We start from the raw sequence: 27586 nt of genomic DNA on the forward strand, positions 1-27586 counted from the left end.
AAGTTCCGTCCTTTTTAAATTAGGGTGAGAATGGCGTTATCTCGGCCGAAAGTTCCTTCTGCATTCTTCGTTCATAAAATCTTTTGTGAGATGGCTCCCGCTGGTGCCATGGTTCCGGTTGTACTCAATTGTATCCCCTTGTCTTTCAAACCTAAATGGCTAGGAGCAGCGATCAGACCCGCCGATGATGTCGTCAAAGGTAGTGAAACTGATCATGACTCCCTATCCTGCCGCGCGGAGTGACTGCGCGGTTAGATGCACCGTGTCACGGACTGCGCGGCCTTCCCGCCGGAGATTCCGGTCCTCCCTAAGGCATGTGTGTGTGTGTGTGTTGTTCTTAGCGTAAGTTGGTAGAAATTAGTTGAAGTTAGTTTAAGTAGTGCGTAAGTCTAGGGACCGATGGCCTCAGCTATTTGGTTTCTTAGGAATTCACACACACATTATATCCCCACAGCGTTACTACATGACCCTCGGTCACCCATATATACAGCTCACTCAGGAGGGACTCACAACATCTCTCCATTTGAAAATTCCTGGCAGATTAAAACAGTGCTCCGGGCCGAGACTCGAATTCGGGAGCGCCTGTGCAGTTTGTAAGGCAGGACACGAGGTACTGGAGCAAGTAAAGCTGTGAGGACGGGTCGTGAGTCGTGCGTAGGTGGTTCAGTCGGTACAGCACTTTCCCGCGACAGGTAAGGCTACCTAGTTCCAGTCTCCGTCTGGCACACAGTTTTAATCTGCCAGGAAGTTTCATATCAGCGCACACTCCGCTGCAGAGTGAAAATTTCAGTCTAGGAACTCTCCGTTTATTCCAGCGTAACAGAGGAACAGAACTTCTGGCCAGTTCTCAGGAATTTATGCACATCAGTAAATTCTAAAACGGACCTGGCTAAACAGCACTCCGCGAGCGCTTCAGCCGCGCTTCTGTCTGGCGCTCTGTGCGAAGCGGCGAGTGGGCTAAGTGATGCAAAGGAGGTGGACACTGAAGGCGACAGCCGGAAGTCACTAGAGATGAACCGTTGCAGCGTCACAAGCCATGGACTTTGCTGACTAACTTGCGTGAAATCAGATTGAAGTTGTGCTTTAGGAGTACTATGGCGTCCACACAAATGTCCAAAAAATGTGGTGAACTCACATCATTGAATTCCAAATAGGAATAACGTTACTTTTTCTGTTGCTTAAAGGCCAAGCCAAGGGCTTAATATGCCATCACAATATTATGAGATGGGGAAACATTCTTTGGAATGTCATTACAACGGCGTACAAAGATGTTATGATGCACTTTTTTCTGATGAACGACGATGAATGCTGGCTGAACCAAAGGCGGCCATTCGGGAACAAAACTAAGTCGTGCTCTTTTATTTGAATTTTTTAAGTTTCTTAAACAAGGGGAGAATAATTTGGCAACGCATGTGGTGGACAAGGTTGATGCTATAAAACAAAAATTAATTTTATGGAAAAATCAGCTTCAAGTTCATGACATGAAACATTTCCCATAACACACGTGACCGAAAGCAATTTATGAAGTACCACCAACATTTGAGTTTCAGAGATTTTAAACTGTGTAGCTCGATGTGTTTGACTGTCTGACCCACAGCTGCTTGGAATAGCGCAGTGGTTGGGGAAGCCAGAGCACTCAACAGACTCGACTGTGCTGGTGGAGCAGTGTGCGCTCTAGGAGCGCCAATGTTGACCAGATCTGTTCTAAATGTTAACTAAATTAATATTCCAATACTTGAATCTCTTAGACACTCATTGTGGGATGAAAATGAGCAATTTGATCTCAAAAGTATCAGAGAAAACCTGTATTGGAGGAGGTGGTCTCAAATGAGTGCTGCCTCACAATATTTGCAATTTCAATCTAGTGAACACTGTATTTCAGCTCATCCTCTGGGGCAATATTGATTTGCATACTGACTGATTACCTAGCAGCTATCTGTAGTGAACATTTCACTGTGAACATAAACTATCTAATCTATTGGGGGTTATTACCGTGGAGCCAACTAGTACTGATCTGAAGATTGTTCGCAGATGCTGGTAGCAGTAATAACTGTATTTTAGGAGAGGTATCGTCAGTCGAAATTGGACATTGAAATAACTGGATGGCGAAAGTTGAAAATTTGTGCCAGACTGGGACTGAGTCCAGGATTTCCCACTTTACGTGAGCAGTCGGCTTAACCATTTCGGATATCCGAGCACGCTTTCCGTCTAACCCAAAGTCTCAACTTAACACTAACTATAAATTAGCGCCACTGTCCATTTACTTCATTTTGCTCACAGCGTTTCCTATATTTACGCAAGAGGTTTGGACCCTATTGTGCATCCACTCTGAGGATACCTTAGCAACCAAACTTGCCGATATACAATGTGTGTGTGGTGCCTAAGGACAGGGATGCTATCTCGTAGAGTATGGTAAATTGAGTATTTGGGCCGGACGAAAAGTGTGCTCGCATAACTGAAGCACTTAAGGTGATCGCTAATGTAAAGCGGGGACTTGGGGATCGAGTCTCGATCTGGCACAAATTTTCAACTTTCGTCATTGAATTGTTTCGGAGCTCAACTGCAGCTGATGTTGATATCTTCCTCGAAATATTGGTTTTCATGGTCACTGTATCAAAAGCATTAGTGTCTATTCTATCAGACATCTTGGACATACACACATAAAAAAAAAAGTTTTGCATCACCTCGGTTCCAAGAGTTCCGGAAACTGTACAGAAAATTGGTATAGAGGTCAACATAAAAATCATTTACGCCCTTTTTATTGCTCATGAAAACCACACAGTGTATGTTTTACCACCAAACAGACCTTCAGAGGTGGTGGTCTAGATTGCTGTACACACCAGTACTTCTAATACCCAGTAGCACGTCATCTTGCATTGATGCATGCCTGTATTCGTCGTGGCATACTATCCACAAGTTCATCAAGGCACTGTTGGTCCAGATTGTCCCACTTCTCAACGCCGATTCGGCGTAGATCCCTTAGAGTAGTTGGTGGGTCACGTCGTCCATACCCAGCCCTTTTCAATCTATCCCAAGCATGTCCGATAGGGTTCTTGTCTGGAGAACATGCTGGCCACTCTAGTAGAGCGATGTAGTTATCTTGAAGGAATTCATTCACAAGATGTGCACGATAGGAGTGCGAATTGTCATCCTTGAAGACGAATGCCTCACCAATTGCTGCCGATATGGTTGCACTATCGGTCGGAGGATTTCATTCACGTATCGTACAGCCGTTACGGTGCCTTCCAGGACCACCAAAGGCGTACGTCGGCCTCACATAATGCCACCCCAAAAGATCAGGGAACCTCCACCTTGCTGCACTCGATGGACACTGTGTCTATGGAGTTAAGCATGACCGGGTTGCCTCCAAACACGTCTCCGACGATTGTCTGGTTGAAGGCATATGCGACACTCATAGGTGAAGAGAACGTGGTGCCAATCCTGAGCGGTCCGTTGGTCATTTTGTTGGGCCAATCCGTAGCATGCTGCATGGTGTCTTGGTTGCGAAGATGGACCTCGCCATGGGCATCTGGAGTGAAGCTGTTCATCATGCAGCCTATTGTGCACAGTTTGAGTCGTAGCACGACGTCCTGTGGCTGCACGGAAAGCATTATTCAACATGGTGGCGTTGCTGCTGTAGGGTTCCTCCAGCCATAATCCGTTGGTAGCGGTCATCCACTGCAGTAGTAGCCCTTGGGAGGCCTGAGTGAGGCATGTCATCGAAAGTTCCTGTCTCTCGGTACCTCCTCCATGTCCGAACAACATTGCTATGTTTCCGTCCGAGACGCCTGGACACTTTTCTTGTTGAGAGCCCTTCTTGGCACAAAGTGAAACAATTGTACCACATTTCTAGTGAAGTACTTAGAAGCAATGTATGACGGCCGCGGTGGCCGAGCGGTTCTAGACGCCTCAGTCCGGAACCACGCGACTGCTACGGTCGCAGGTTCGAATCCAGCCAAGGGCGTGGATGTGTGTGATGTCCTTAGGTTAGTTAGGTTTAAGTAGTTCTAAGTTCTAGGGGACTGATGACCTCAGATGTTAAGTCCCATAGTGCTCAGAGCCATTTGAACCATTTGAAGCAATATCAAGGTTATTAGGTTTGATCCTTGACGGACTCCAAATAACATGTGTCACAAATTTAACTTGTCGTCAGATTCTCATGAACGACTTTATCAATTCGGCAGCGGCGAGTCAATTACATTTTCATGTTCGTGTGAAAGGTAATGGATCTGATAAAAATTGAAATATCATACTTGATAAATATATATGTTTTTGCTGTATATAATTGCCACTCTTTGAATAAACCCATCCTTAATTAATTAAAATTAAATGAGATATATTTAGCAATACGAAGACGTACATCAGCACACAGTTCTGTACAGTTTATTCGCATCATGAACAGTAAACGTGTCGCCACTCTCGAGCTCATTTGCTAACAGGCATATTATCAGACTCGCTGTGGAACAGCCAGCTATTTACTGCCCGTTCTCGTTATAATTTTCTGGGAATATACGTCATAAAGCTGGACTGATAACTCTGACGCAACTGCTACGTGTTTCCACCCTGTCTCACGCACGGGTCTCTCATCTCAACTCGGTAGTTAACAAATAAACAGTTGGTTATAGTGGATTGGTAACTTATTGTTGGGATCTTAAGCAACATAGCATGACCACCTAGATGTACATAAAGATGCGCTCTGCTTAATTGGCCATAGCTTTCCATTTGTTTGTCAACGAAAATAATATCTTTCAGTAACAGAGGCAGGGTACACTAACCCCTCGAAGGGCCAGAGTTATGGTGTTTGTATGTAAATCAAGGAGCGTATTATTGCTTACCCTTTTCCATACCAGTCAGTAAAATCTTACCAAAGAGGGACAAGTTCTAAAATTTGCACTTTTGAAGTAACAAATTTGGTGATTCTGAGAATGTGTTGCACCCACGAATTTAATTTTACAGGAAGCAAACACAGGACGAAGACTGTCAAACTATTGCTAGTTGAATTCAGTGTTCTGGAAGTAGAAACACGAGATCTGAAGATCCGCCATTAGTACGCAACAACAGCTGAAAAACCTTTTATGTTATCATTTTCAGAAAGGATGGTACATCTTTGATATAATGATTCCAAATTACTTCCCCTTATGATGAAATACAGCCTATCGATCAATTTAGGAAATGAACTGAGAAAAAAGGTATGTTTGTTCATATGCGAATAATGTTGTAATGCCCCCTGAGAATCTACATGAAATCTGAACATCTAGGAAAGTCCTGTTAGTTACTAGTATAAACAACCAGGACAAATACGACCGATTAATATTTTTCAAAGTGGAAAAACAAGAAATAATTTTCTGTACGTTTATCAGTTTTGATGTCATCTGTAACTAGTTACTTACAGAGCATCAAAGTGGATCATGCTAATGGATTTGTTGCTTAAGATTTTTTTAAAGATGATTAGTGTAATGTAAATTTAATAAAATGAATTTTGGAACTTAAATTGTTTAAGTTTTATGGTTCGATTAAATTTTAAACCTCGTCAGATTTCGACGAGTTGAATGTGGGAAACATCCCCAAACAGGATTCTCAGCGGGATTCAACAGCAGAAGCAGCGTTCTTCTGAAGATGGCGACCGGCTGGATGGCCGAAATATTGAATCGAGTTGATTTTAGGACCCAGCAGCAAACCCGAAGAGACTTTCAAGAGTTAATATGCCGGGAAAGCCTACGATGTCACATCCGAAAAGAACCTCGACTGTCCAGTACAACTGACTGTTAACAAAAAAAGGCTGAAACTGCACGGTCTTTGTCTCCACATTTGCCATACTATTGAGCAAACTTGCCAACTGAGCTTCTCTAACCGTAATTCTAAGAGTGCATGTTACGCCGTGTTACGCTACATGCAGTTGAGGAAGTTCGCAATTTCTGGAGGGAAAATCTTCCTATTTCAAGCATTCTTTCCTATTGGTATGGCGGAAAGCGTTATTTTCCGCATTCGACTGATGTATCTGGGTCCATAGCTTACGTACGAACACATATTGTATGTGGTAAGATCGTGTTCTGCAGAGTCTGCTACAATCGGTCTCCGGTTGTGAAACACCGTGTGGCCTGAGCATGCCATGACGAGTGTTGCTTGTCAACATACAAATAGACAGTTGTCATTACGTTGTGCAGCCGGGGGACGCACGGAGGTCTTTCTCGGCGTTGGAGCCGTATTTACACTCTGTAATCAAAAGTATTCAAACACCTATTAGTAGACGTTAATACTCTCCTGGCCATTAAAATTGCTACACCAAAAAGAAATGCAGATGATAAACGGATATTCATTAAACAAATATATTACACTAGAACTGTCATGTGATTACATTTTCACGCAGTTGGGGTGCATACATCCTGAGAAATCAGTACCCAGAAGAACCACCTCTGGCCGTAATAACGGCCTTGATACGCCAGGGCATAAAGGCAAACAGAGCTTGGATGGCGTGTACAGGCACAGACGCCCATGCAGCTTCAACACGATACCACAGTTCATCAAGAGTAGTAACCGGCGTATTGTGACGAGCCAGTTGCTCGGTCACCATTGACCAGACGTTTTCAGTTGGTGAGAGACCAGGAGAATGTGGTGGCTAGGGCCGCAGTCGAACATTTTCTGTATCCAGAGAGGCCCGTACAGGACCTGCAACATGCGGTCGTGCATTATCCTGCTGAAATGTAGGGTTTCGCAAGGATCGAATGAAGGGTAGAGCCCCGAGTCGTAACACATCTGAAATGTAACGTACGCTGTTCAAAGTGCCGTCAATGCGAACAAGAGGTGACCGAGACCTGTAACCAATGGCACCCCATACCATCATGTCGAGTGATACGCCAGTATGGTGATGACTAATACACGCTTCCAATGTGCGTTCACCGCGATGTCGCCAAACACGGATGCGACCATCATGATTCGGAAAACATAACCTGGATTCATCCGACAAAATGACGTTTTGCCATTCGTGCACCCAGGTTCGTCCATGAGTACACCATCGCAGGCGGTCCTGTCTGTGATACAGCGTCAAGTGTAACCGCAGCCATGGTCTCCGAGCTGATAGTCCATGCTGCTGCAAACGTCGTCGAACTGTTCGTGCAGATTTATGTTGTCTTGCAAACGTCCCCATCTGTAGACTCAGGGATCGAGACGTGGCTGCACGATCCGTTACAGCCATGTGGATAAGATGCCTGTCATCTCGCGTGCTAGTGATAAGGGGCCGTTGGGACCGAGCACGGCGATCCGTATTACCCTCCGGAACCCATCGATTCCATATTCTGCTAACAGTCATTGAATCTCGACCAACGCGAGCAGTAATGTCGCGATACGATAAACCGCAGTCGCTATAGGCTACAATCCGACCTTTATCAAAGTCGGAAACGTGATGGTACGCATTTCTCCTCCTTACACGAGGCATCACAGCAACGTTTCACCTGGCAACGCCGGTCAACTGCTGTTTGTGTATGAGAAATCTATTGGAAACTTTCCTCATGTCAGCACGTTTTAGGTGTCACCACCGGCAACAACCTTGTGTGAATGCTCTGAAAAGCTTATCACTTGCATATCACAGCATCTTCGTCCTGTCGGTTAAATTTCGCGTCTGTAGCACGTCATCTTCGTGGTGTAGCAATTTTAATGTCCAGTAGTGTATGGGACATGTCTATCCTTCGCCTTTTTGGCAACTTGACGCTGGATTCTGGAACGAAGTCGACGCTCTAACTCACCTCAAAGGTACTCCATAGGATTCGGGTCGGGACACGAGGCAACCCTGTCCATTTCAGGGCAGTCATCGTCTCTGAACAGTTCTTCAGCTGTATGCAGTACACAATATTCTACAATGTGTTCACATCCAACCGCACATAGCGTTTTCTTAAGCACACTGGGACACCACGCCCTAAACGCGAAAAACAGCTTTGTGTCACAACACCTACTCCTCGGTACTGAACTCTAGGCGCTACACGTGACGGCAGGCAATGTTCTCTAACCATTCGCCAAACCAAGACTCTTTCGTTGATTACCACAGGGTACACCTCGATGCACCACCCGTTTGCATTTATCCACGTATCCAGTGTCTCCTCAAGGTACTTAGCACTGATTACAGAAATATGAGGCTTATGAGGAGCTGTTCGATCATTGTACGTCATTTTTTTTAACTTCGTACGCACAGTTACTGTGTTAGCTGGACGGGTGGTAGTACGTTGAAGTTCAGGAGCGATTCCTTTGGGGATTTAATGCGACATTTTTTACAAAAGCCTCCGCAGTGCTCGACGGTCCCTGTAATTCAGTACACAAAGTCTGCCTGGGCTTGCTTTAGGTTTGATTGTTCCTTCGCGTTTCCACTTCACAATCTTTATTGTTTTTTCCTAGTTAAAACACATTTCACAGTTACGTCTCCCCCCCCCCTCCCGTATATTGGCGGGTCCACGACTAGAGACATCTAGAGGTCAATCTCTCGTTACATTTGGCTTTTCGGATACATTTCATCAGATAGTGAATACTGTGCTGAGCTTAGGCATCGGAATTCGCGAACCCTCACTCGATGAGGACTTTACGAGAAAGGGAGAGAGAATACACTAGCCCGACTGCTTGTTACATAGCAGCATCGGAAACACCGTTAGAGTGAGTAGCAAAGAAGTAATACATTTAAACGTCAAGCACAATGCGGTGGTTTTTCACTCATCCCAATGTTTATGACGTCATATCTCGTGAACTATGTACGGTAACATGATATAATTTTGTACATGCATTTAGTGGCTTATGAGGGTAATATCTGTGAAATTAATTGCGAAATGCACATCTTGCCAACATACGCCAGCGTGTTGTTTTCAAACAACTTCAAAAAATGTCAGAATAAAAATCAACAGGTGAAGTTATATGGTGTCAGATTACAGGACTAGAAAAGAAGAAAAATATACAAATAACATGACATCAAATATAACAGAGTTTGTTATAACACAGTAAAATACATCGCACTGTAGGTAAAGTCTGGCAATAATTTGTGCTATTACCTTTCCTACCTTATGACGTTTTTTCTGGTAATACGATGTATATTACCATTTATCCACTATTTGTATTTTAGATTAATTGTTATGGCCTACTTTGGATATATGTTTTTTTTTTATAAATTAGCTTTTATATTATAAGGGGTCCCACTGCTGCTATGATACATGTAATAAAATTATCTCCTTTATATGAGTATCCAAAACCGTTTGCTTAACAGTGTACATTTCTTTTTGATCAACAGTAAAGGTATTATGGGTTCTGACCCAGTGCTTGTGCAAAAAAAGAGTATAGTTTGAGTGCGATGTATTTATTTGGGACAAAGCTTTTATACTTTAAAGAGACCACTGTTTCCTTATGCCCAAGTTCTGTTTGTATCATATGATAAATTTTTCTATCAATAATAGTTATGATAGTGGAGGTATCTACTAAGCTAGCGTATTTCGTACGCTTGTCTCTATCCAAGATATAATTTATTCTTTGAAATTTGTAACAGTAGTTTTCACTCACGAATGCGCTAAACGATCTCTGCATCCACAATGTGCTTTTAAAACATTCTGCTTTCATAATTATGATGACTTTTTAATTTATATAAAGTGTGCACATGTCCCAACGGGATAAATGAGGTGTGTGTTTCATCACGTCGTTAAATACGATAAAAATTGTTAATCTGCACACTTTACAATTTTTTTTATAACATGTAATGAGTTTCATGGCATTTTGACCTGCTATATTGTGACATACTTTGTATAATTACATTTATGTATTTGACTGATTGGTTTCAGTGTAATATTTTACGTAAATTAAGAACCTTACATCTCTGACTCCCTACGAAAGATGGCGGTTACTGTGTTATAACAAATTCTGTTATATTTGAGGTCATGTTATTTGTATATTTTTCTTCTTTTCTAGTCCTGTATTATAACACCATAAAACTTCACCCGTTGATTTTTATTCTCACATATTTTTTAAGTTGTTTTAAAATAACACGCCGGCGTATGTTGGCAAGATGTGCATTCCCCCCCCCCCCCTGCCTTTTTTGCTATGCGTTTTTTAATGTACAGTTATAAAATTGAAATATTCAATTACTGATTTGCAAGTGCACGTTGGTATTTTGTGGTAATCTCTTGGCAAATAAAGAATTGTTAAGACTTCACACGTGACACACGTCACATAGAGGGCGTTCCAAGACCCTGTCACACCGAGGCCTGCTGTATAGGTGAAAGTAAACAGCGACTTCAGTTATTGCGATCGCTTCTCAGTTTTGGTTACTGATAACTTGATACCAGTGTCTGAGTTTAATTTGTACAGGTATGTTCTTTCCAACAGTTGGTTTATACTCAGGTGTATTTGTGGTTTTTTGCTATTACTCACTGATCGCTATGTAAAAATTTTTAACTTCCATCACCGAAGATGATCACTATGTGATCGAAAATCGATTCTGCTATCAATAAAACATCAATATTACGGCCAACGCCGACCTTCCTTTTAATTTAACATATATGGTCGTTGTGCATAAAGCACTCCATGGAGTCGCCAGTCAACATATGTATAGTTTTCCCGTATCACTAGGATGTGTTGGACGGTACTATCATAGACGGTCATACCAATAAACGACTGCGAACTCTGCATTGAAGGAAGGAGCTGTATTCTGCATTCCACGAGTCACAAGTGTCCCCTTTTTTGCTTCCCTACAATACTTGCTGATACCTCTGACATTTATCCCAATTGGCTCTAAACTGCATTTTACCTGGTCGTCCCATTCATTTAGATTTGAACCTGACGGTGCTTTGGGCATCGGAAAAGTTAGTGAGACGAATTGTAAGCAAGCTAGTTTGAGCCATGACTGGAAGATGTAGCGTCACAATGTTACAGACGTCGATCTCTGTGTGTCTGGCAGGCTGGGCGGGGTCGTTCTTCCTAACGGACTTCCTTCACGAGCTGCCGACGCCCGCCACGGGCCCTCAGTTCGACACCTCCGTGCCGGACAACCTGACGTCGCTCGTGGGCAAGGAGGCGGAGCTCAACTGCCGCGTCAAGAACCTCGGCAACAGGACGGTGAGTCCGCCCCATTTACATACCGTCACACACATAGTTTAATTCTAGAGACTGTCGTTTGGACACTCCACAACGCATAACTATATAAATAGAACTACATCTCTACAACCGCAGTTAGTGATGCCACATTAGCAGTATTTATATCCAGATTTCACACATACTAACAAGCAGTGCTTTCTTTCTTTGTCTGCACACTGCTATTGTACTCCTGCTACTGTTCCGCTCTGTCGTATGTTGTCGTTTGGATACATTCAAAACAATTTCAACCATACCATTTTTTTGTAACTGAAGGTGGAAGGGGGAGACAGGAAAGGAAAAGGAAGCAACTAATGATATCAGCTGCATCCTTCCCCCCACCCCCCAACCCCCCACCCACCATCCCACAGTTACAAAATATGCAGGGTGAGGCACAAACTATTGCCACCTAACCACCAGAAATATGATAGGATGTGGGACGAAAGTTGCATGGGACAACGGGGGCTATAATATGACGTTGGTTTTTTTGTTGCTAGGTGGGGTGGCGTCAGAGATATGGTCAACTTTGTTTCTTTTTTTCTTTTAAATGAGATGCTATAGTTTCTAACTTATTTTTTGATAGCGGCTATCGAGGCGAATCCAATGATGTGTAACAGTAACATCTTTGAAGGTCAACGTAGGTCACAAGGGTGGCATGAACCTTCATTTACAGAAGGTATTTGAAGTGATGATTCCTTATCACATGGGCACTAATCGAAGTACATGCTCTGACAATTCTCTCTCGCATATCTTGAGGTGTAGCTGGAACGTCTTTGAAAACAATTTCTTTTACGAATCCCCACAAGAAAAAATCCAGAGGCATCAAGTCTGGCGAACGAGTCGGCCACGACCCATCTCCTCCGAGTCCATTCCAACTATTTGGGAATTGTCTCTGTGACTCATTTCTAGCCAACAGCGAAAAACGTGACGGACATTCATCGTATTAATACCACATTTTGTTTATGTTCCTAAAGGTATTTCTTCCAATAACAGACCTAATGTTTCTTGCAAAATGGTTCAAATGGCTCTGAGCACTATGGGACGTAACTTCTGAGGTCATCAGACCCATAAAACGTAGAACTACTTAAACCTAACTAACCTAAGGACATCACACACGTAACAGGATTCGAACCTGCGACCGCAGCGGTCGCGCGGTTCCAGGCTGACGCGCCTAGAACCGCTCGGCCACTCCGGCCGGCATGTTTCTTCTAGAAATGTAGTGTACTTCCTACAATTAAGACTTCCTTCGATGAAATAGGGGCCTATAATTCTGTCCTCCAGAATCCCATACCGTACATTCACCGACCACGGTTTTCGGTGTGCAACTTGCCGCAGCCAACATGGATTTTCAGTTGCAAAATAATGCATTTTACGCAAATTAACATTTCCATGGTTCGTGAATGCAGCCTTATCAGTAAATAAAATCAAATTAATAAATTTGTCATCCCTCTGAAACTGAAGTTGAGCCCATCGGCGGAATTCAATGCGACGCATACAATCCGTACCAGTTAATTCTCGGTAAAGACTGATATGGTAAGGATGATATTTATGGCGATGCACAACACGGACAACACTATCCTGGTTCATGCCAGATTCCGTTGCGATTTGACGCGAACTAAGATAAGGATCTCGAACCACAGTGGCAAGAGTACCAATTTCCGTGTCCTCGGTAGTAACTTTCCTTTGCCCGATGTGTTTCCGATGCGTTAAAGATCTCGTTGTTCTCAATTTATCATACACATATTCAAATCTACGACGTGTGGGCTGAGTACGTTGAGGATATCTTTCAGCGTATAAGTCTCTAGCTTTCACTGAATTTCGTTGGCATTCTCCGTAAACGAGAAGCATATCGACTTGTTCTTTGAAGGAATACATCATTCACATTCGCTTTATTCGACGATACTAGACTTACCGCTCCTATTAGTGTTGTAGTGCGAAATCCTCGAATGGTTTTTAAATGGCACGTTAGAAAGATGCGCCGTATTCGGCGAATATTTACTATTTGCAGTATATACGGGAGAGAATTGTCAGCGCATTTGCTTCGATTAGTGCCTAAGTGATAAACAATACCACTCAAACCATGATAAGAAGATTGTAGCGCTGCATTGATACCAATGGCCATCACTTCGAACACCTTCTGTAAATGGTCGCTCATGCCTCCTTTTTGACCTTCGTTGACCTCCAAAGACGTTACTGTTACACATCATTTGATTCGCCTCGAGAGCCGCTATCAAAAAATAAGTATGAAACTACAGCATCTCATTTAAAAGAAAAAAGAACAAAGACCATATATCTGACGCAACCCCACCTAGCAACAAAAAACCAACGTCATATTACGGCCCCCGTTGTCCCATGCAACATTTTTCCCACAAACGTTTCAGCTACTAACATACTTTCGGAGTTATTATAGGCGGGAATAGTTAGTGACTCACCCTGTATAAACCAGTTGCGGTTCCCGCTTGGTGTCTGTTCTTCCGGACATACCAAATGAAAATACACTACGCGTTTACATGATTCAAACATCGCGCCATTTGTTTATTATTAGAGTAGTGATGTGCTAGCACAATGGAAATGGGTGATAGTTACTGTTATGAGTATTATTACTGCCAAAAAGAAATTTCATTTGCGGCGGAATGTGCGCCGATTGGATTATTCCTGGAAGATGAAAACTATGTGCCGGACAAGAATCGATGCCTGAAGCTTTGTCTTTCGAGGGAAATTGCTGCACCGACTGAGCCATCCGACGCGACGAACGCTCTGCTCTTACAGCTTAAGTTCCGCGTGTGGTGTCGCCGCCAGACACCACACTTGCTAGGTGGTAGCCATTAAATCGGCCGCCGTCCGGTAGTATACATCGGACCCGCGTGTCGCCACTATCAGTGATTGCAGACCGAGCGCCGCCACACGGCAGGTCTAGAGAGACTTCCAAGCACTCGCCCCAGTTGGACAGCCGACTTTGCTAGCGATGGTTCACTGACAAATTACGCTCTCATTAGCCGAGACGATAGTTAGCATAGCCTTCAGCTACGTCATTTGCTACGACCTAGCAAGGCGCCATTATCATTTGCTATTTATCTTGTGAATGCATGTACCGTCAGACCGATGTTCACCAATTATGGATTAAAGTTAAGTATTCCAGCAGCTACGTACTTTATTTGCTAGTATCCATTACTTAACCTGTTCCAGACCTCACGCCAGCCTGCGTGAGCTTAAACGCGTGCCTTTCGGCTTCCCGTCATAGTGGATTGGCTGTCTTGCCAGTCCACAACACCGATATTACGACTTTCTTACCTTCCACGTTTCTCCAGCATACCTTGTAAGACAAGTACTATTGGAAGAAAGAAAATTTTGGATGCATGCCTAAACCTCTTGATGAGTGATTGTCCCTAGAATGAATTTCACTCTACAACGGAATGAGTTCTGGTTTGAAACTTCCTGGCAGATGTATTGCAAAATAACGTTGTACTGTACAATTCATAATACGTTGGGTGCTTACACTGCTCCTGATATCCTGGTGGCGTTGACGTATTGAAACAAAATTCGAAGTTCCATAGCTGTCAGTGGTATAAATCTTGGCGAACGTGACAAATGTGGAGGATCTGAAATCTGTTGTGAATTGTAGTAGTCAACAATAATATACCAAATAACTTTAATATATCCATGTGCTGTGTGTTTTCCGCCAACGTGTAGTGGTCACAGACGCTGGTTTGCGACCTTTGGTGTTACCAGTTAGATTTCCCCCTAACACAATCATTAATCACTTTAAGTCATGTCATGTGGAGGATTGTGGAACATGCGAATTTTCTGAAACATTCTCTGTGTGTACATGTTAATTGGGGTACTCTCAGTTCAGACAGGCAGTTCCGTTACGTCTGTGTGCCCAATAAACATGTTTTAATTGTGAAGTGTTACTTATTGTAGCCTTCATTGCCCATGTTACCGATGCGTAGATGATTTTACATAATAATGTCGACTAACTCAATACTGAGGTCCGATATCCTCAGATAATCTGTCTAGTAAGAGCCCAAGACCGGAAACCAGAATTCATCAGATAACATAAGCAAATTGGTAGTCGCACAAATTGAAACATCTTGGTTTGTATCTTAAACTGCTGAATGCAACTAAGTCTTCTTAAACTACTAAGTGAACCTGAACGTACAGTCTCATTGCTATTTTTTATCATTTCACTGACCTACAGAATTTTCCCTGACAAATACAACTCAAATCTATTCTGTTTATTTATTGCCCACAATATCCGCGCGCAACGCAATCTCACGGCAAATAATTAACACAAAATATCGGCCCTGAATTAGAAGAAATCCTAACATGAGCGCATACATTTCGTAAGTCACTTACCTCACAGAAAATCTTCATGACACGAACTACAGCAAATACAGCAAACAGTAACTACACCCAGCTATGTAAAAGGATTCTAACTACTGTAGACTCTAACTACTAATAGGCATGTGGTTAGCAAATGAAAGATTTTGTTGCAGAGTGAACAATGCATTTAGCAGATTTTACCTTAATCATGCGACATCCAGTTCCAAAAATTATGTAATCGTGAATAATTCCATTTCCCAATCATTAGCAACTACATCAATCATCATTTTAGAATCCATTTCCAACCAACACTAAATCTCCATGAAGGACACACGTCCAGACCGAACGCTCGCGCTAACGCTTCCAACCTCCATCACTGCTAACTATTAAATGACAACTGCCGGTCCGTCCACCCACAGAGTCTCTTAGCGATGGCGCAGAGTGCTGTCAGTGATATTATTGCAGTCTATAGCGCTGCCAACATACAAACATATAAACGGGCTACTTACAAAATATACACAGTGATGAAATGCACCATGAGCAGATACTACTATTATATGAAATACATTAAATATTCTGAAAGCTGTAATAGCATATAAGTATATAAGTTACGTGATGTGGAGCAGTAAGCTGGTATAGTGTGATTATAACGTATACAGTAACAAACTTGATATTTCCACACGTTATTTTAAAAACAGCTTCTATTTCCTTTGATTGAGTAATGATTGTTGATACTCGAGAAAGAACGATGTTGCATGTATTTCGATGTGAAGACAAGTAGCACTGTACACCACACTACTTTAATGTTGAGGAGCTGTTGGTAACTGAGACAGTTGAGTCATAAAATTAAACATACATGGTGCTTTAATAATACACTGAGTTTTGAAGAATTTTTTTCTTTGTTATTCCGTGTCCTAGGGTAGGACTGAAATTGCTCACATTCTGGAGCTCGTCTCATTTCAACGAAGTCGTAACAAACTATGAGTGGTTTAGAATAAAGCGTTATCAATGGAGATCATATCGAAATTATTACTGGTGCCAGCGAAGAGAATCCTCACAAACAGCCTGCTGCTTCTGTTTTTACTTTCTTACAGTGTGATTCTATCCCAAACAGAAATATGACTTCATAGCAATTGTTTGTTCTTGTGTGTGAGACAGTATCGCCAGTGACTTGTTCGACTTGGGCATTGTGCCTCCTGCTATGCAATTAGCTATTACTGAAATCAGTGTGCGCATATGAATTCGATAGTATTACTAAAGGGTTGGTTTGAAATTTCACTTAAAGTTTTATGTAGTTAGGCTCTTAAAATAATTTCTGTTTTCCATTTCATATTGCAACCCATACAACACTGAAGTATCATAATTTTAGCTTGCGTGACGTTCTGGCAAATAATTGTTACGTATGTACACTGACGAGCCCAAATATTAAGTATGATCACCTGTTTCATAGCGAGTAGGTCCACATTTGGAACACAATACAGCGGCGATTCTGCATGACATGGATTCAAGAAGTCCTTAGTATGTTTCCGGAGGTATGTGGTAGCATATGTCAATGCACAGATCACGTGGTCCCGTCAATTATGGGCTGGTGGATTTTCGGAGCGGAGTTGACGCCCGATAGCATCCCAGATTCCTTCTTCTTTCAGATTTCATGTCAGACTAATTTGACGGCTAAGACATCAGCGTGAGTTCACTGTCATACTCTTCGAATCACTGTAGCACTGTTCTGGCCTTGTGACGTGAACAGTTATCCTGCTGGAAGGTGCCAACATCATCGTGGAAGACATCGCCCTTTAAGGATGCAGGCAGCTGCAATAAAGTTCGTGTAGTTCGCGGGCCTGGCTGTCGATGTTCGAGACACGACCATCGACCTACTGTTAACAAGGAACGTGATTTTTTGTAAATTACGACACTTTCATTGGCTTACCGTTCAGCCTCGATGATTCTGTGTCTACTGCAATCGTAATTAACTTTGAAGCTGCGTCAACTTGAAAAAGCGCAGAGGTCGTCTGCTGCAAAGCTACTTGTACAACAATGTACCTTTACGGTGTGCTCCTGGGCACTTACGCGTGCACCGGAATTGTAAGATGTCATCAGAACTCCTATAGATCGCCGCCTACCGTACTTTACACAGCGGGAAAGCCTCCGAGTTCTGCATTCTGTGATGAGGCGTGGACGTCCAACACCTTGCCGCCTACACGTCGTTTCGCCGCCCTTCAGACACTTTTCGTAGATGCTCACAACAATACTGCGCGAACACCCGACCAGCTTCACAGTTTGTGAGATAATTGTCCGCAGGCACCGGGTCAGAACAATCTGAACCTTCTCAAAGCGGTTTAGATTAGCCGATTTCTCCATCTGCGGCCCATAACGTCGCTCAATGATTTCCCGCTCGTTTCTTCTCCACTTTTACACTTTTCTTACCTTGTCACGTGACCGTCAACGTCACCAGGCGGCATTAAATCTGGCGGTGGGCAGTGGTCGTAATGTTTTGGCTGATTAGTGTAGTTGCTTCGTTGTTTACTTCACATCTAGAGTGTACCAAAAGTTGAGAACCTGTTTCCTCTCTCTCCCTCTCTCTCTCTCTCTCTCTCTCTCTCTCTCTCCCTGGAACAGTGCGAGCACTGCCCTCACTGAAATAGTGTCCAACGCTACCAGCCCAGATAATTTTTATCGCTGATGTGGCTGTGACATTTGTATTATCTTCGATGGAGCAAGGGAAGGAGTCAAGGCGTTAGTAGAAGACTTTAACTGCATCCCAAAATGGAATTCACCCACGAATTGATTGATAAATGTAATATACCTAATTATTTAGATTTGCAGGTAAAACTCAGTGGAGGTAGTATGTAATCGGATAAATATCGGAAATCTACTACTTGCGACATGTTGATCTTGTCACCCAATCCGTAAAAAAATCTTGCTTTATTAAGGTAATGATTCATCGAGTTTGTGAACTGCCAATATATTAACCTCCACAGTGAAAGAGTAATATAATCTTAGGTAAACTGCCGTACGTATCGGCTTTAAAGCGGTGGTAGTTGACGATTTATACTGGAAGAAGACTATGGCAAATGAAAACCTTTCGTAGGACTTAGCCAAACTCTTTCAAGAATACGATAGTAATTTTGTATATTCGTAGACTACTTAGCTGCAGAATCATTATATTCGTAATGAACAACCATATAGAAACAAATTTAACCGTTCTTGGCTATACATCATTAACTGAAGTGAATGGGATGCGCCATACATTGGAAACACACGTAATAAGTTCAAGACCAGATTCTACAAACATTAATTGTACATTCTAATGTTATTGGCAGGAAAATAGAAATAGCTGTTTCAAATTCGTAAATTCATTCTGCTGCGAAGAGATAACTGTTACGCTCACAGATAGTGACGTTATACGTTATACGTTGCCATTCATATATTTACCGATACCAAATCAAAATAAATTATATAGGTTTGACATGCTGTAGACAAAGGAAACCAATGTCTCATGTATAACTCTTTAGTACGTATTTTTGATGGATTTGTAAACGACAAGAATTTAGTCAGAACTCATTTGTTGAGAAGAGAAAAAGCAACTTTTCTCCAGCTACTGAATGATACGCGAGTGGTACGTCATGAAAATTATACGAAAAGTTAGTATCCGCCTCGCTTCGGATCCCATCGTCGCCTTAGCGGTACCTGGGGAGCCATCAGAAACTCATTCCAAGTTCCTGAAGATCAGATTTTTTTTATGATCAGTAGTAACTCCCACGTGAGGCAGTGCATGAAAGAGGGAAGATTACTGACAGTAATGGAGTGATTGATGGACTCTTACAACCTTTCGTATTCCGTATAAAGTAATTTTTGCAGATGATTGAAAAAGTAGTTTATCACCACTTTGTGTTTTATTATCTCGTTCCCTTTTACAAAGAGATCACATTAAATTTGGTACTGCTGTTCCAACAATAACATTTCTTACGTTAATATACAAGGTAAAATAAGTTTCGCATGAATTTGCAGTCAAAGCTTTAGCACTAATAAGTAGAAAACATTTCCATTTATCTCACATTTGATTTTACACAGTGCCGTCTCCTTCAGTTGTTTAATTTTCCACAGTTTTCATTTTCAGCTGACAATAATTTTTCTATAGAACATCATCAGCTAAGAGAAGCAGAGCGGAACGTCTAGTGTATCCACCGGCTCCACATGCCATTATTTCAGACACTGTGCCAGTTTGGACGACAAATATTTGCTCCAGTGTGAGATCTCCTCGGAGTGTCAGCATGCGGGCATAAGTATATTTTGTCATGTTTTACGTCAAGAGATATGTAGTTCTTCGAACGAAAGTGAAATCACGCCAAAATATGAGGATGACTCCAACACTCTTGCAGCATCTTTGGATACGACTGATTCCAGAAGCCTCATTCAGTAGCAGGCACCAGACACTTTCGAACACTCGCCTGCTCCTGGTGGTTCGGAAAACGAGGCACTTCATGTCTATCCCCTGAATGTGGCCACACATAAAAGTTGCCAGTAACCACTTGTCTCCCAATCCTCTCCAGGTGGTTGGGCAGACAACGTGAAGGCATACACAGCACACACCGACGCCAATGGCTGGTGTTGAGTCCTGAGGGCCCTCATAGTCTGGAAACTATTCTACCACTGTAGTGCATGTCATGCAGCCAAACAGATGCATACTGTCCAACCACGCCATGGGCTTCCACCAGCACATTGCCCCATTACTAGAGATGGTTCAGTCCTACTTGTGAGAACAGTCATGTCAGTGGCGTTCACTCCACTGTCAAACAGTGGAAGGTGGCACAGTATTTAACACTCTTGACTCGCACTCATGAGGATGATGGTTCAAACCCATGTCTGGCCATCCTGATTTACCTTTTCTGTGATTGTCTAAATTGATTCAGATTAATACTGGGATGGTTCCTGTTAAAGGATGCGGCTGACTTCCTTCCCCATCCTTCCCTAATCCAATGGAACCAATAACCTACCTGTTTGGTCTCTTCCACCAAACTAACTAACCAACCAACCACTGTCAAGAAACATACTTTACAACATGATGAGAGCTGCAGGCTAGGACCTTACCCCTTTCCAATGTCTGTCACTGCATGCACTGATACACAACATGCACTCCTCGAAACATGCCTCTTGTACCACAGGAATTAACATGGATATACTCTCTTCACCAGCCACTCTACCAGTCAACTGGATCAGACGTATATCCTGTGCAACCTCCGCACAGTGGTTGGTGATGCAGAAATCTGGCCAACAGCCTTCACAGATCGTCTCATGTATGTCTGCACTGTCACCCTGCTCCATCAATTGACCCGATGTAGTAGAGGCCCTTGGAAACTAAATGTCACCCGCCTTCATGAGGAAGCATGTCGGCGAGTGGTTGCTGACATGGGCGCCATTGTCTAAGAGGCCTGGCCTCTTACATATTAACATCACATTGGTGGCTGGGATTTGTCAGACATGCACTCCAAAAGACTGTGATGGTATATGGATATGACAGAGTGAGTCAGTGAAGTGCGACATCAGAATTTAACTACGCAGCGTTATGCAAGCTCATGGCGGAGCTTTCTTCCTCCATTGTCAGTTGGATATGCAATGCATCAAAGCCCATCCACTCCACATGACGGTGGACCAGTCAAAAGGCATCCGTGTCACGTCCAAGTCTATGCGAGAGTGCAAGACGATATCCCCCCAAAATGGCGTCATTCTATCGCTTAGTCCACGAGAGGAACCATTGCAAATGTCAGCTCATTACGGCGATCAACATGGAGGCCAGCGGGAGCTCTGTGACACAAATCAGCACAGCACTCACATTTGCCTGGTACTTTGAGACCTTTTATGTAGAAGATAAGAGGAACGTTCTTGACAACGAAAAGGTGCTGCACTATTTGCCCATCCCTAGAGACTTGGCTCCCTGTGATAGGCCTGCTATTGTCCATTACAGTCAACGAGTTGAAATCGGCTTTGAGGCAAGGATCTCCAAACAAATTGCAAGAGCTGTACTCTGCATACCACAGGAATTGTACCACTTACATTACACTTCATACACACACAAACACACACACACATATATTGTGGCAGCCTGCGGCGACATTACACCAGATGTACTGCGGCGTGTACGACATTCATTACGCCGGAGATTGCAATTGTGTGCAGCAACTGATGGCCACCTCATTGAACATCTATTGGCCTGACATATCGGGACACACTCTATTCCACTCCCTAATTGAAAACGGAAACCACGTGTGTACGTGTACCTCACCCCTCATGGTAATGTACATGTGCGTTTGTGAAAAAGACCAATAAAAAGCTGTTAGCATGTGGACGTAATGTGCTGTTCCAGTCTCTTCTGTACCTAAGGTCCATGACCGTTCCCTTTGGATCCCTACGTAATTCGGTGCTCTCCGATACACACGATCAAACAGCGGAGGAGTGGTACTCAAGCGTCAAATTTAGGTTACAATATCTCCGGATGTAATTAACATTTTACAATGCAAAAAATGGCTCTGAGCACTATGGGACTTAACAAAAAAAAAATGGCTCTGAGCACTATGGGACTCAACTGCTGAGGTCATTAGTCCCCTAGAACTTAGAACTACTTAAACCGAACCAACCTAAGGACATCACACACATCCATGCCGAAGGCAGGATTCGTACCTGCGACCGTAGCGGACACGCGGTTCCAAACTGTAGCGCTTAGAACCGCACGGCCACACCGGCCGGCTTTACAATGCAACAAACGGCACTGATTACGTATTTGTTTATATGTTCAGATGTGCTAACAAAACTAACGTGATTCCATTTTAAAAAACGTAGGTTTGTGTTAAAAAACATACTTCCGTGCATTTTTTTATAGTTTGTATTAACCAATTACAGTAGCCCCTCTCCTCACGTTCGGTCTGTGGAACCGGTTTGTCAGTATTTGATGTGGTTTACGAAATATATCCAGCGGTAACGTTAGGTGACTCACCCTATATACAGGCAATACATACAATATTGGAATGGAGCATGTTGCAAATTAGTAGAAAAATAAAAAAAGACATGCAGGCCGTTAGGAGCAGTATTATGCTGTGGGAGACATCCGTCTGGGTGTACATAGGACCTGTGGAAGTAATCGAAGAGGTCGAAACTGTGGACTACGAAATCATTTTTGTGAACCGGCTGCTTTCCTTCACGCTTACTCTCTCCTCCAGCAGTAAAACGTACATGAATATCGGTGACATTCTTTCACTCCACTGCCAAAATAGTTACAAATCTACCAGTGCCATGCACCACGCAGATCGACGTTTCCGTGTAAACATGTAAGAGGACATGCGACACGAGCTGGTTGTGCAGCGGATGGAGAAACAAGTTGAGAAGGAAAATGGTGTGTAGGTTAAACGGTTTCAGCAGAATCTGAAGAGGACTGAATATCTTACGTAAAGATGAAAGACTTCTCTTGAAGCGCTCCGTTTACTTGTGCTTTTATCACGAATTTTTTATGCTTGCGCAAATTTCAATATTTTACCCCATCATCAAAATGTGGCCACTGAAAGGAGGAAAAGTTTGTGATCACTAGATTGCGCCATTCTCATGGATTAATCCTGTTAAATAAGTCGGATTTCGGTCAAACAGTAGCTACATGGATCATGTACTTTCACTTACAAGTTTCACAGAAGCTGGCTTCCAGAAACAGTTAAATACCCCTGCTGTTGTTCTTGTCTGTCTTCAGCTCAAGACGTCGTATGGAGGAGGGGTGTTGTCTACTAGCTGTTCCTCGTACTACCCTGTAGAAGAATAGCACCACTTTAAGAAGGACTTAAGTATAATGGGACAATGTTTTCGTAAATTTGGACTTCAACTGGACCATAGGAAACAGATACCACATATTTTCATCTGTGTAATATCGTATCCAATCTGGAATTGGACACAATTTTAGAGAGTGATTTCCTGGCTCGTAACAAACATACACGTTGCCCTAGAGTTATAACTGAAAGAACACTGTAAACTAAACTGCATCTAACAGAGAATACAGCTGAATTGCGGACAATAAGTGAGATTAAGCAAACTTATAGCATACAACATGGGAAACTTCCTGGCAGATTAAAACTGTGTGCCCGATCGAGACTCGAACTCGGGACCTTTGCCTTTCGCGGGCAAGTGCTCTACCATCTGAGCTACCGAAGCACGACTCACGCCCGGTATTCACAGCTTTCCTTCCGCCAGTATCTCGTCTCCTACCTTCCAAATTTACAGAAGCTCTCCTGCGAACCTTGCTTCGGTAGCTCAGATGGTAGAGCACTTGCCCGCGAAAGGCAAAGGTCCCGAGTTCGAGTCTCGGTCGGGCACACAGTTTTAATCTGCCAGGAAGTTTCATATCAGCGCACACTCCGCTGCAGAGTGAAAATCTCATTGTGGATACAACATGGGGTTCTGCAGCTCCGAACTTAACGATCACCTGTCCTTGATGTTGTCTACTTAGGTGCGGAATATTGCACCCTGTCTGCGTAGATAGTAACCGCACGAAGGCGGTAGATGCGCAACTAAATAAGAGGATGCGGAGTTACTAGCAGCATTAAGTCCACTCCAGTATTCTGATTACCTACCCTGAACCACATTACACAACCTAACCTGAGAAGGAAGGCTCTAATCTCGAAGGAATGTAATTATCAGCTGCTGCAACAACCAATAGCTGCCAAAAAATGCGGCCATATCTGCTATCCGGATTAACAGACGCCGATTCAGACATCCCTCACCAACAACAGCTACCAAACTGAAGGACCACAACTTCAGTCTCCGCGAAACTTGGACGCAAAAATGGCATAATAACCATCTATCTCAGCTCCATAGCAAGAAACCATGTGAAATTGATATGACCCGCATGATACGGAGCACACTTAGCAGCATCTGTACTAGCCATGGAAGTGGATGTGACCTGTCATACAGTGTGTGAAAGATTACCACTACAGAGCGCCCCAGTGTCATTCCAAGAGAGACTGTTATATTGTTGGAGAGTGACCTCGAAATTAGTACCCTGGAAATTCCTCGGACCTCTTGGACACAATAGTCGTGATCAATTATGTAAATAATATGTCTCTAAATTTGTAGATTATATACATAATTTATTTGTGCTTCAAAAGTGATGCGCAAAATTGATTGCGATTAGTGATAGTAATAATAATAATTATAATAATAATAGTACCAAGTATGTTTCGTAATTTCATTTCCAAGCTGGTTCAGCAAAAGTAATACAGTTTTCAGATGAAGAAGCAATCTTTGTTACAAGTATTTATTTTAAAATAGACGCTTTTCACGCTAGTGGCGCATGTTCAGAATTTCTGTAAATTAACACTAACGTATGTGTTAATGTATTACATCAAGTTGTGACGACGCGCCTATCCAAACCCTGCTACGTAGCAACTGATTATTAACTTTTGAAAGAACTTGCCATAGACTGAGTAAACCGCACAAGTCAAAACGTAAACATTAAATGGAGCGTAAGCGCTATCTTCAAATATAAAACTAGAACCTTCAAAGGTAAACAATTTTTTTAAAAATTCCATCTAAAACAGATAGCCACTAGAACCTACTTTCCGTATCTATGAGCACAAAGAGGCTAACCGGGAGTTATTTGACAGTTACACTCACCAAATCATGGAGAAAATCTGTGTGTGGATTGGCTTGCGACGAACAGTCATGTCACAGAACAGTGAGCAGTAACTGCACAATGCAGGCTGCTGGCTGCGACATCGGGCTGCGTGCTGATATAACGTAAATGAACTGCTGACAATAAGCGCCAAGCAGCCATCGCCTATGCCTGGTATGTGGCCATCATTTACATACTGAAAGATAATTAAAAACAATGGTACAAGATAGTCAGTAAAGTACACAGTTTAATTAAATTAATGGTTATTAAGTAACGCCTTTAAAGATGTTACAACAAATATAAACCTTGAAAATGAACTGAGTGAATACCAGGTCATAGTGGCGGCTGACAAATGGCAATCGTGCTGGTGATTATTTAGCCGTAGAGGAACGGGATACTGAAATTTTTGTAAGGCTGTCACCATTGTGTCATAAACATATCGCTTTTATAGTTTAGCCAACAGCCTTACCGCATTGGTTACACCGGTTCCCTTCAGATCACATAAGCGCTGTTGGGCTGGCTGGCACTTGGATGGGAGACCATCGGTCTACCGAGAGCTGGTGGTAAGCGGGGTGCACTCAGCCACTGTGAGGGAAAGTAAGCAGCTACTTGATTGAGAAGTAGCGGCTCCAGCCTCGGAAACTGACATACGGCCGGGAGAACGGTTTGCTGCCCACATGCTCCTCCATGTCCGCATCTGGTGACACCTATGGGCTCAGGATGACACAGCGGCCAGTCGCTAATGTTAGGCCTTCATGGCCTGTTCGGGAGGAGTTTAGTTTTTAGTTTAGTTGTTATTGTTTACTTTTGCGTGATATGCCTGTTCACCGCAAGCCTGTCCACGCCCCTGTTTTCTCTGTGAATTGGTGAGTGTTACTGTCTAATAGTTCCCAGTTAGCTTCTTCGTCCCCATAGATGTGGATTGTCCGTGCTAATACACTACTGGCCATTAAAATTGCTACAACAAGAAGAAATGCAGATGATAGACAGGTATCCATTGGACAAATATATTACACTAGAACTGACATGTGATTACATTTTCACGCAATTTGGGTGCATAGATACCGAGAAATCAGTTCCTAGAACAACCACCTCTGGCCGTAATAACGGCCTTCATACGCCTGGGCGTTGAGTCAAACAGAGCTTGGATGGCGTGTTCACGTACAGCTGCCCATGCATCTGCAACACGATACCACAGTTCATCAAAAGTAGTGACTGGCGTATTGTGACGAGCCAATTGCTCGGCCACCATTGACCAGACGTTTTTAATTGGTGAGAGATCTGGAGAATGTGCTGGCCAGGGCAGCAGTCGAACATTTTCTGTATCCAGAAAGGCCCGTACAGGACCTGCAACATGCGGTCGTGCATTATCCTGCTGAAATGTAGTGTTTCGCAGGGATCGAATAATGGGTAGAGCCACGGGTCGTAACACATCTGACACGTAACGTCCACTGTTCAAAGTGCCGTCAATACGAACAATAGGTGACCGGGACGTGTAACCAATGTCTCCCCATACCATCACGCCGTGTGATGCGCCAGTACGGCGGTGACGAATACACGCTTCCAATGTGCGTTCACCGCGATGTCGCCAAACACGGATGCGACCATCGTGATGCTGTAAACAGAAACTGGATTCATCCGAAAAATGACGTTTTGCCATTCGTGGACCCAGGCGCTACTATCTGTGATGTGGCATCAAGGGTAACCGCAGCCATGGTCTTCGAGCTGATAGTCCGTGCTGCTGCAAACGTCGTCGAACTGTTCGTGCAGGTGGTTGTTGTCTTGCAAACGTCTTGGCTACAATCCGACCTTTATCAAAGTCCGAAACGTGATGGTACGCATTTCTCCTCCTTACACGAGGCATCACAACAACGTTTCACCAGGCAACGCCGGTCAACTGCTGTTTGTGTATGAGAAATCGGTAGGAAATTTTCCTTATGTCAGCACGTTGTAGGTGTCACCACCGGCGCCAACCTTGTGTGAGTGCTCTGAAAAGCTAATCATTTGCATATCACAGCATCTTCTTCCTATCGGTTGAATTTCGCATCTGTAAAACGGCATCTTCGTGGTGTAGCAACTTTAATATACAGTAGTGTAGTTATCTATTATAGAATGAATTTTTATAAAAGTTTATTTACGTTTTGAAGCTTCTGGTTTTATGTTTGACGAATGTGATTTCTCTTAATTCAATGTTTACTTTTTGACTAGTGATGTTTGCATTGTCCAAGGAATGTTCCTTTTGTAAGTTACTTAGGTCAATAGTTACGGGGTTTCGACAGGCTCTGGTCACAACTTTACGTAATAGACTCGTCATTTTTAATTTACAGAAAAATCTATAGTTTCGCCCCTAGCGAGAGACGAGTCAATCCAAAAAGAAATGCCTACAATGGAGACTGCGTCTTCATTTGAATAACCTTAAAAGTGGACATATGGAACTATTGATACGTGAAGCCTATGTCATGGGTTCCGGTCTCCCCAATAGATGTGTTCATCAGATGAGTCAGTTAGGATCAGCGATCTAGTTGGTTACTA

General features: G+C 43.1%; 1 protein-coding gene across 1 annotated transcript in view; it reads left to right on the forward strand.

Moving 5' to 3' along the window:
* LOC126236896 (zwei Ig domain protein zig-8-like) overlaps positions 1 to 27586 on the forward strand; it is a 724735-nt gene that overhangs the window by 342805 nt on the left and 354344 nt on the right. The window contains exon 2 of the mRNA XM_049946543.1: positions 10916 to 11073. Within this exon, the coding sequence (XP_049802500.1) occupies positions 10916 to 11073 (158 nt within the window). The remainder of the gene's footprint in view (positions 1 to 10915; positions 11074 to 27586) is intronic.

The sequence above is a fragment of the Schistocerca nitens genome, chromosome 1 (genome assembly GCF_023898315.1).
Source record: "Schistocerca nitens isolate TAMUIC-IGC-003100 chromosome 1, iqSchNite1.1, whole genome shotgun sequence".
In the NCBI taxonomy this organism is placed as follows: Eukaryota; Metazoa; Arthropoda; class Insecta; order Orthoptera; family Acrididae; genus Schistocerca; species Schistocerca nitens.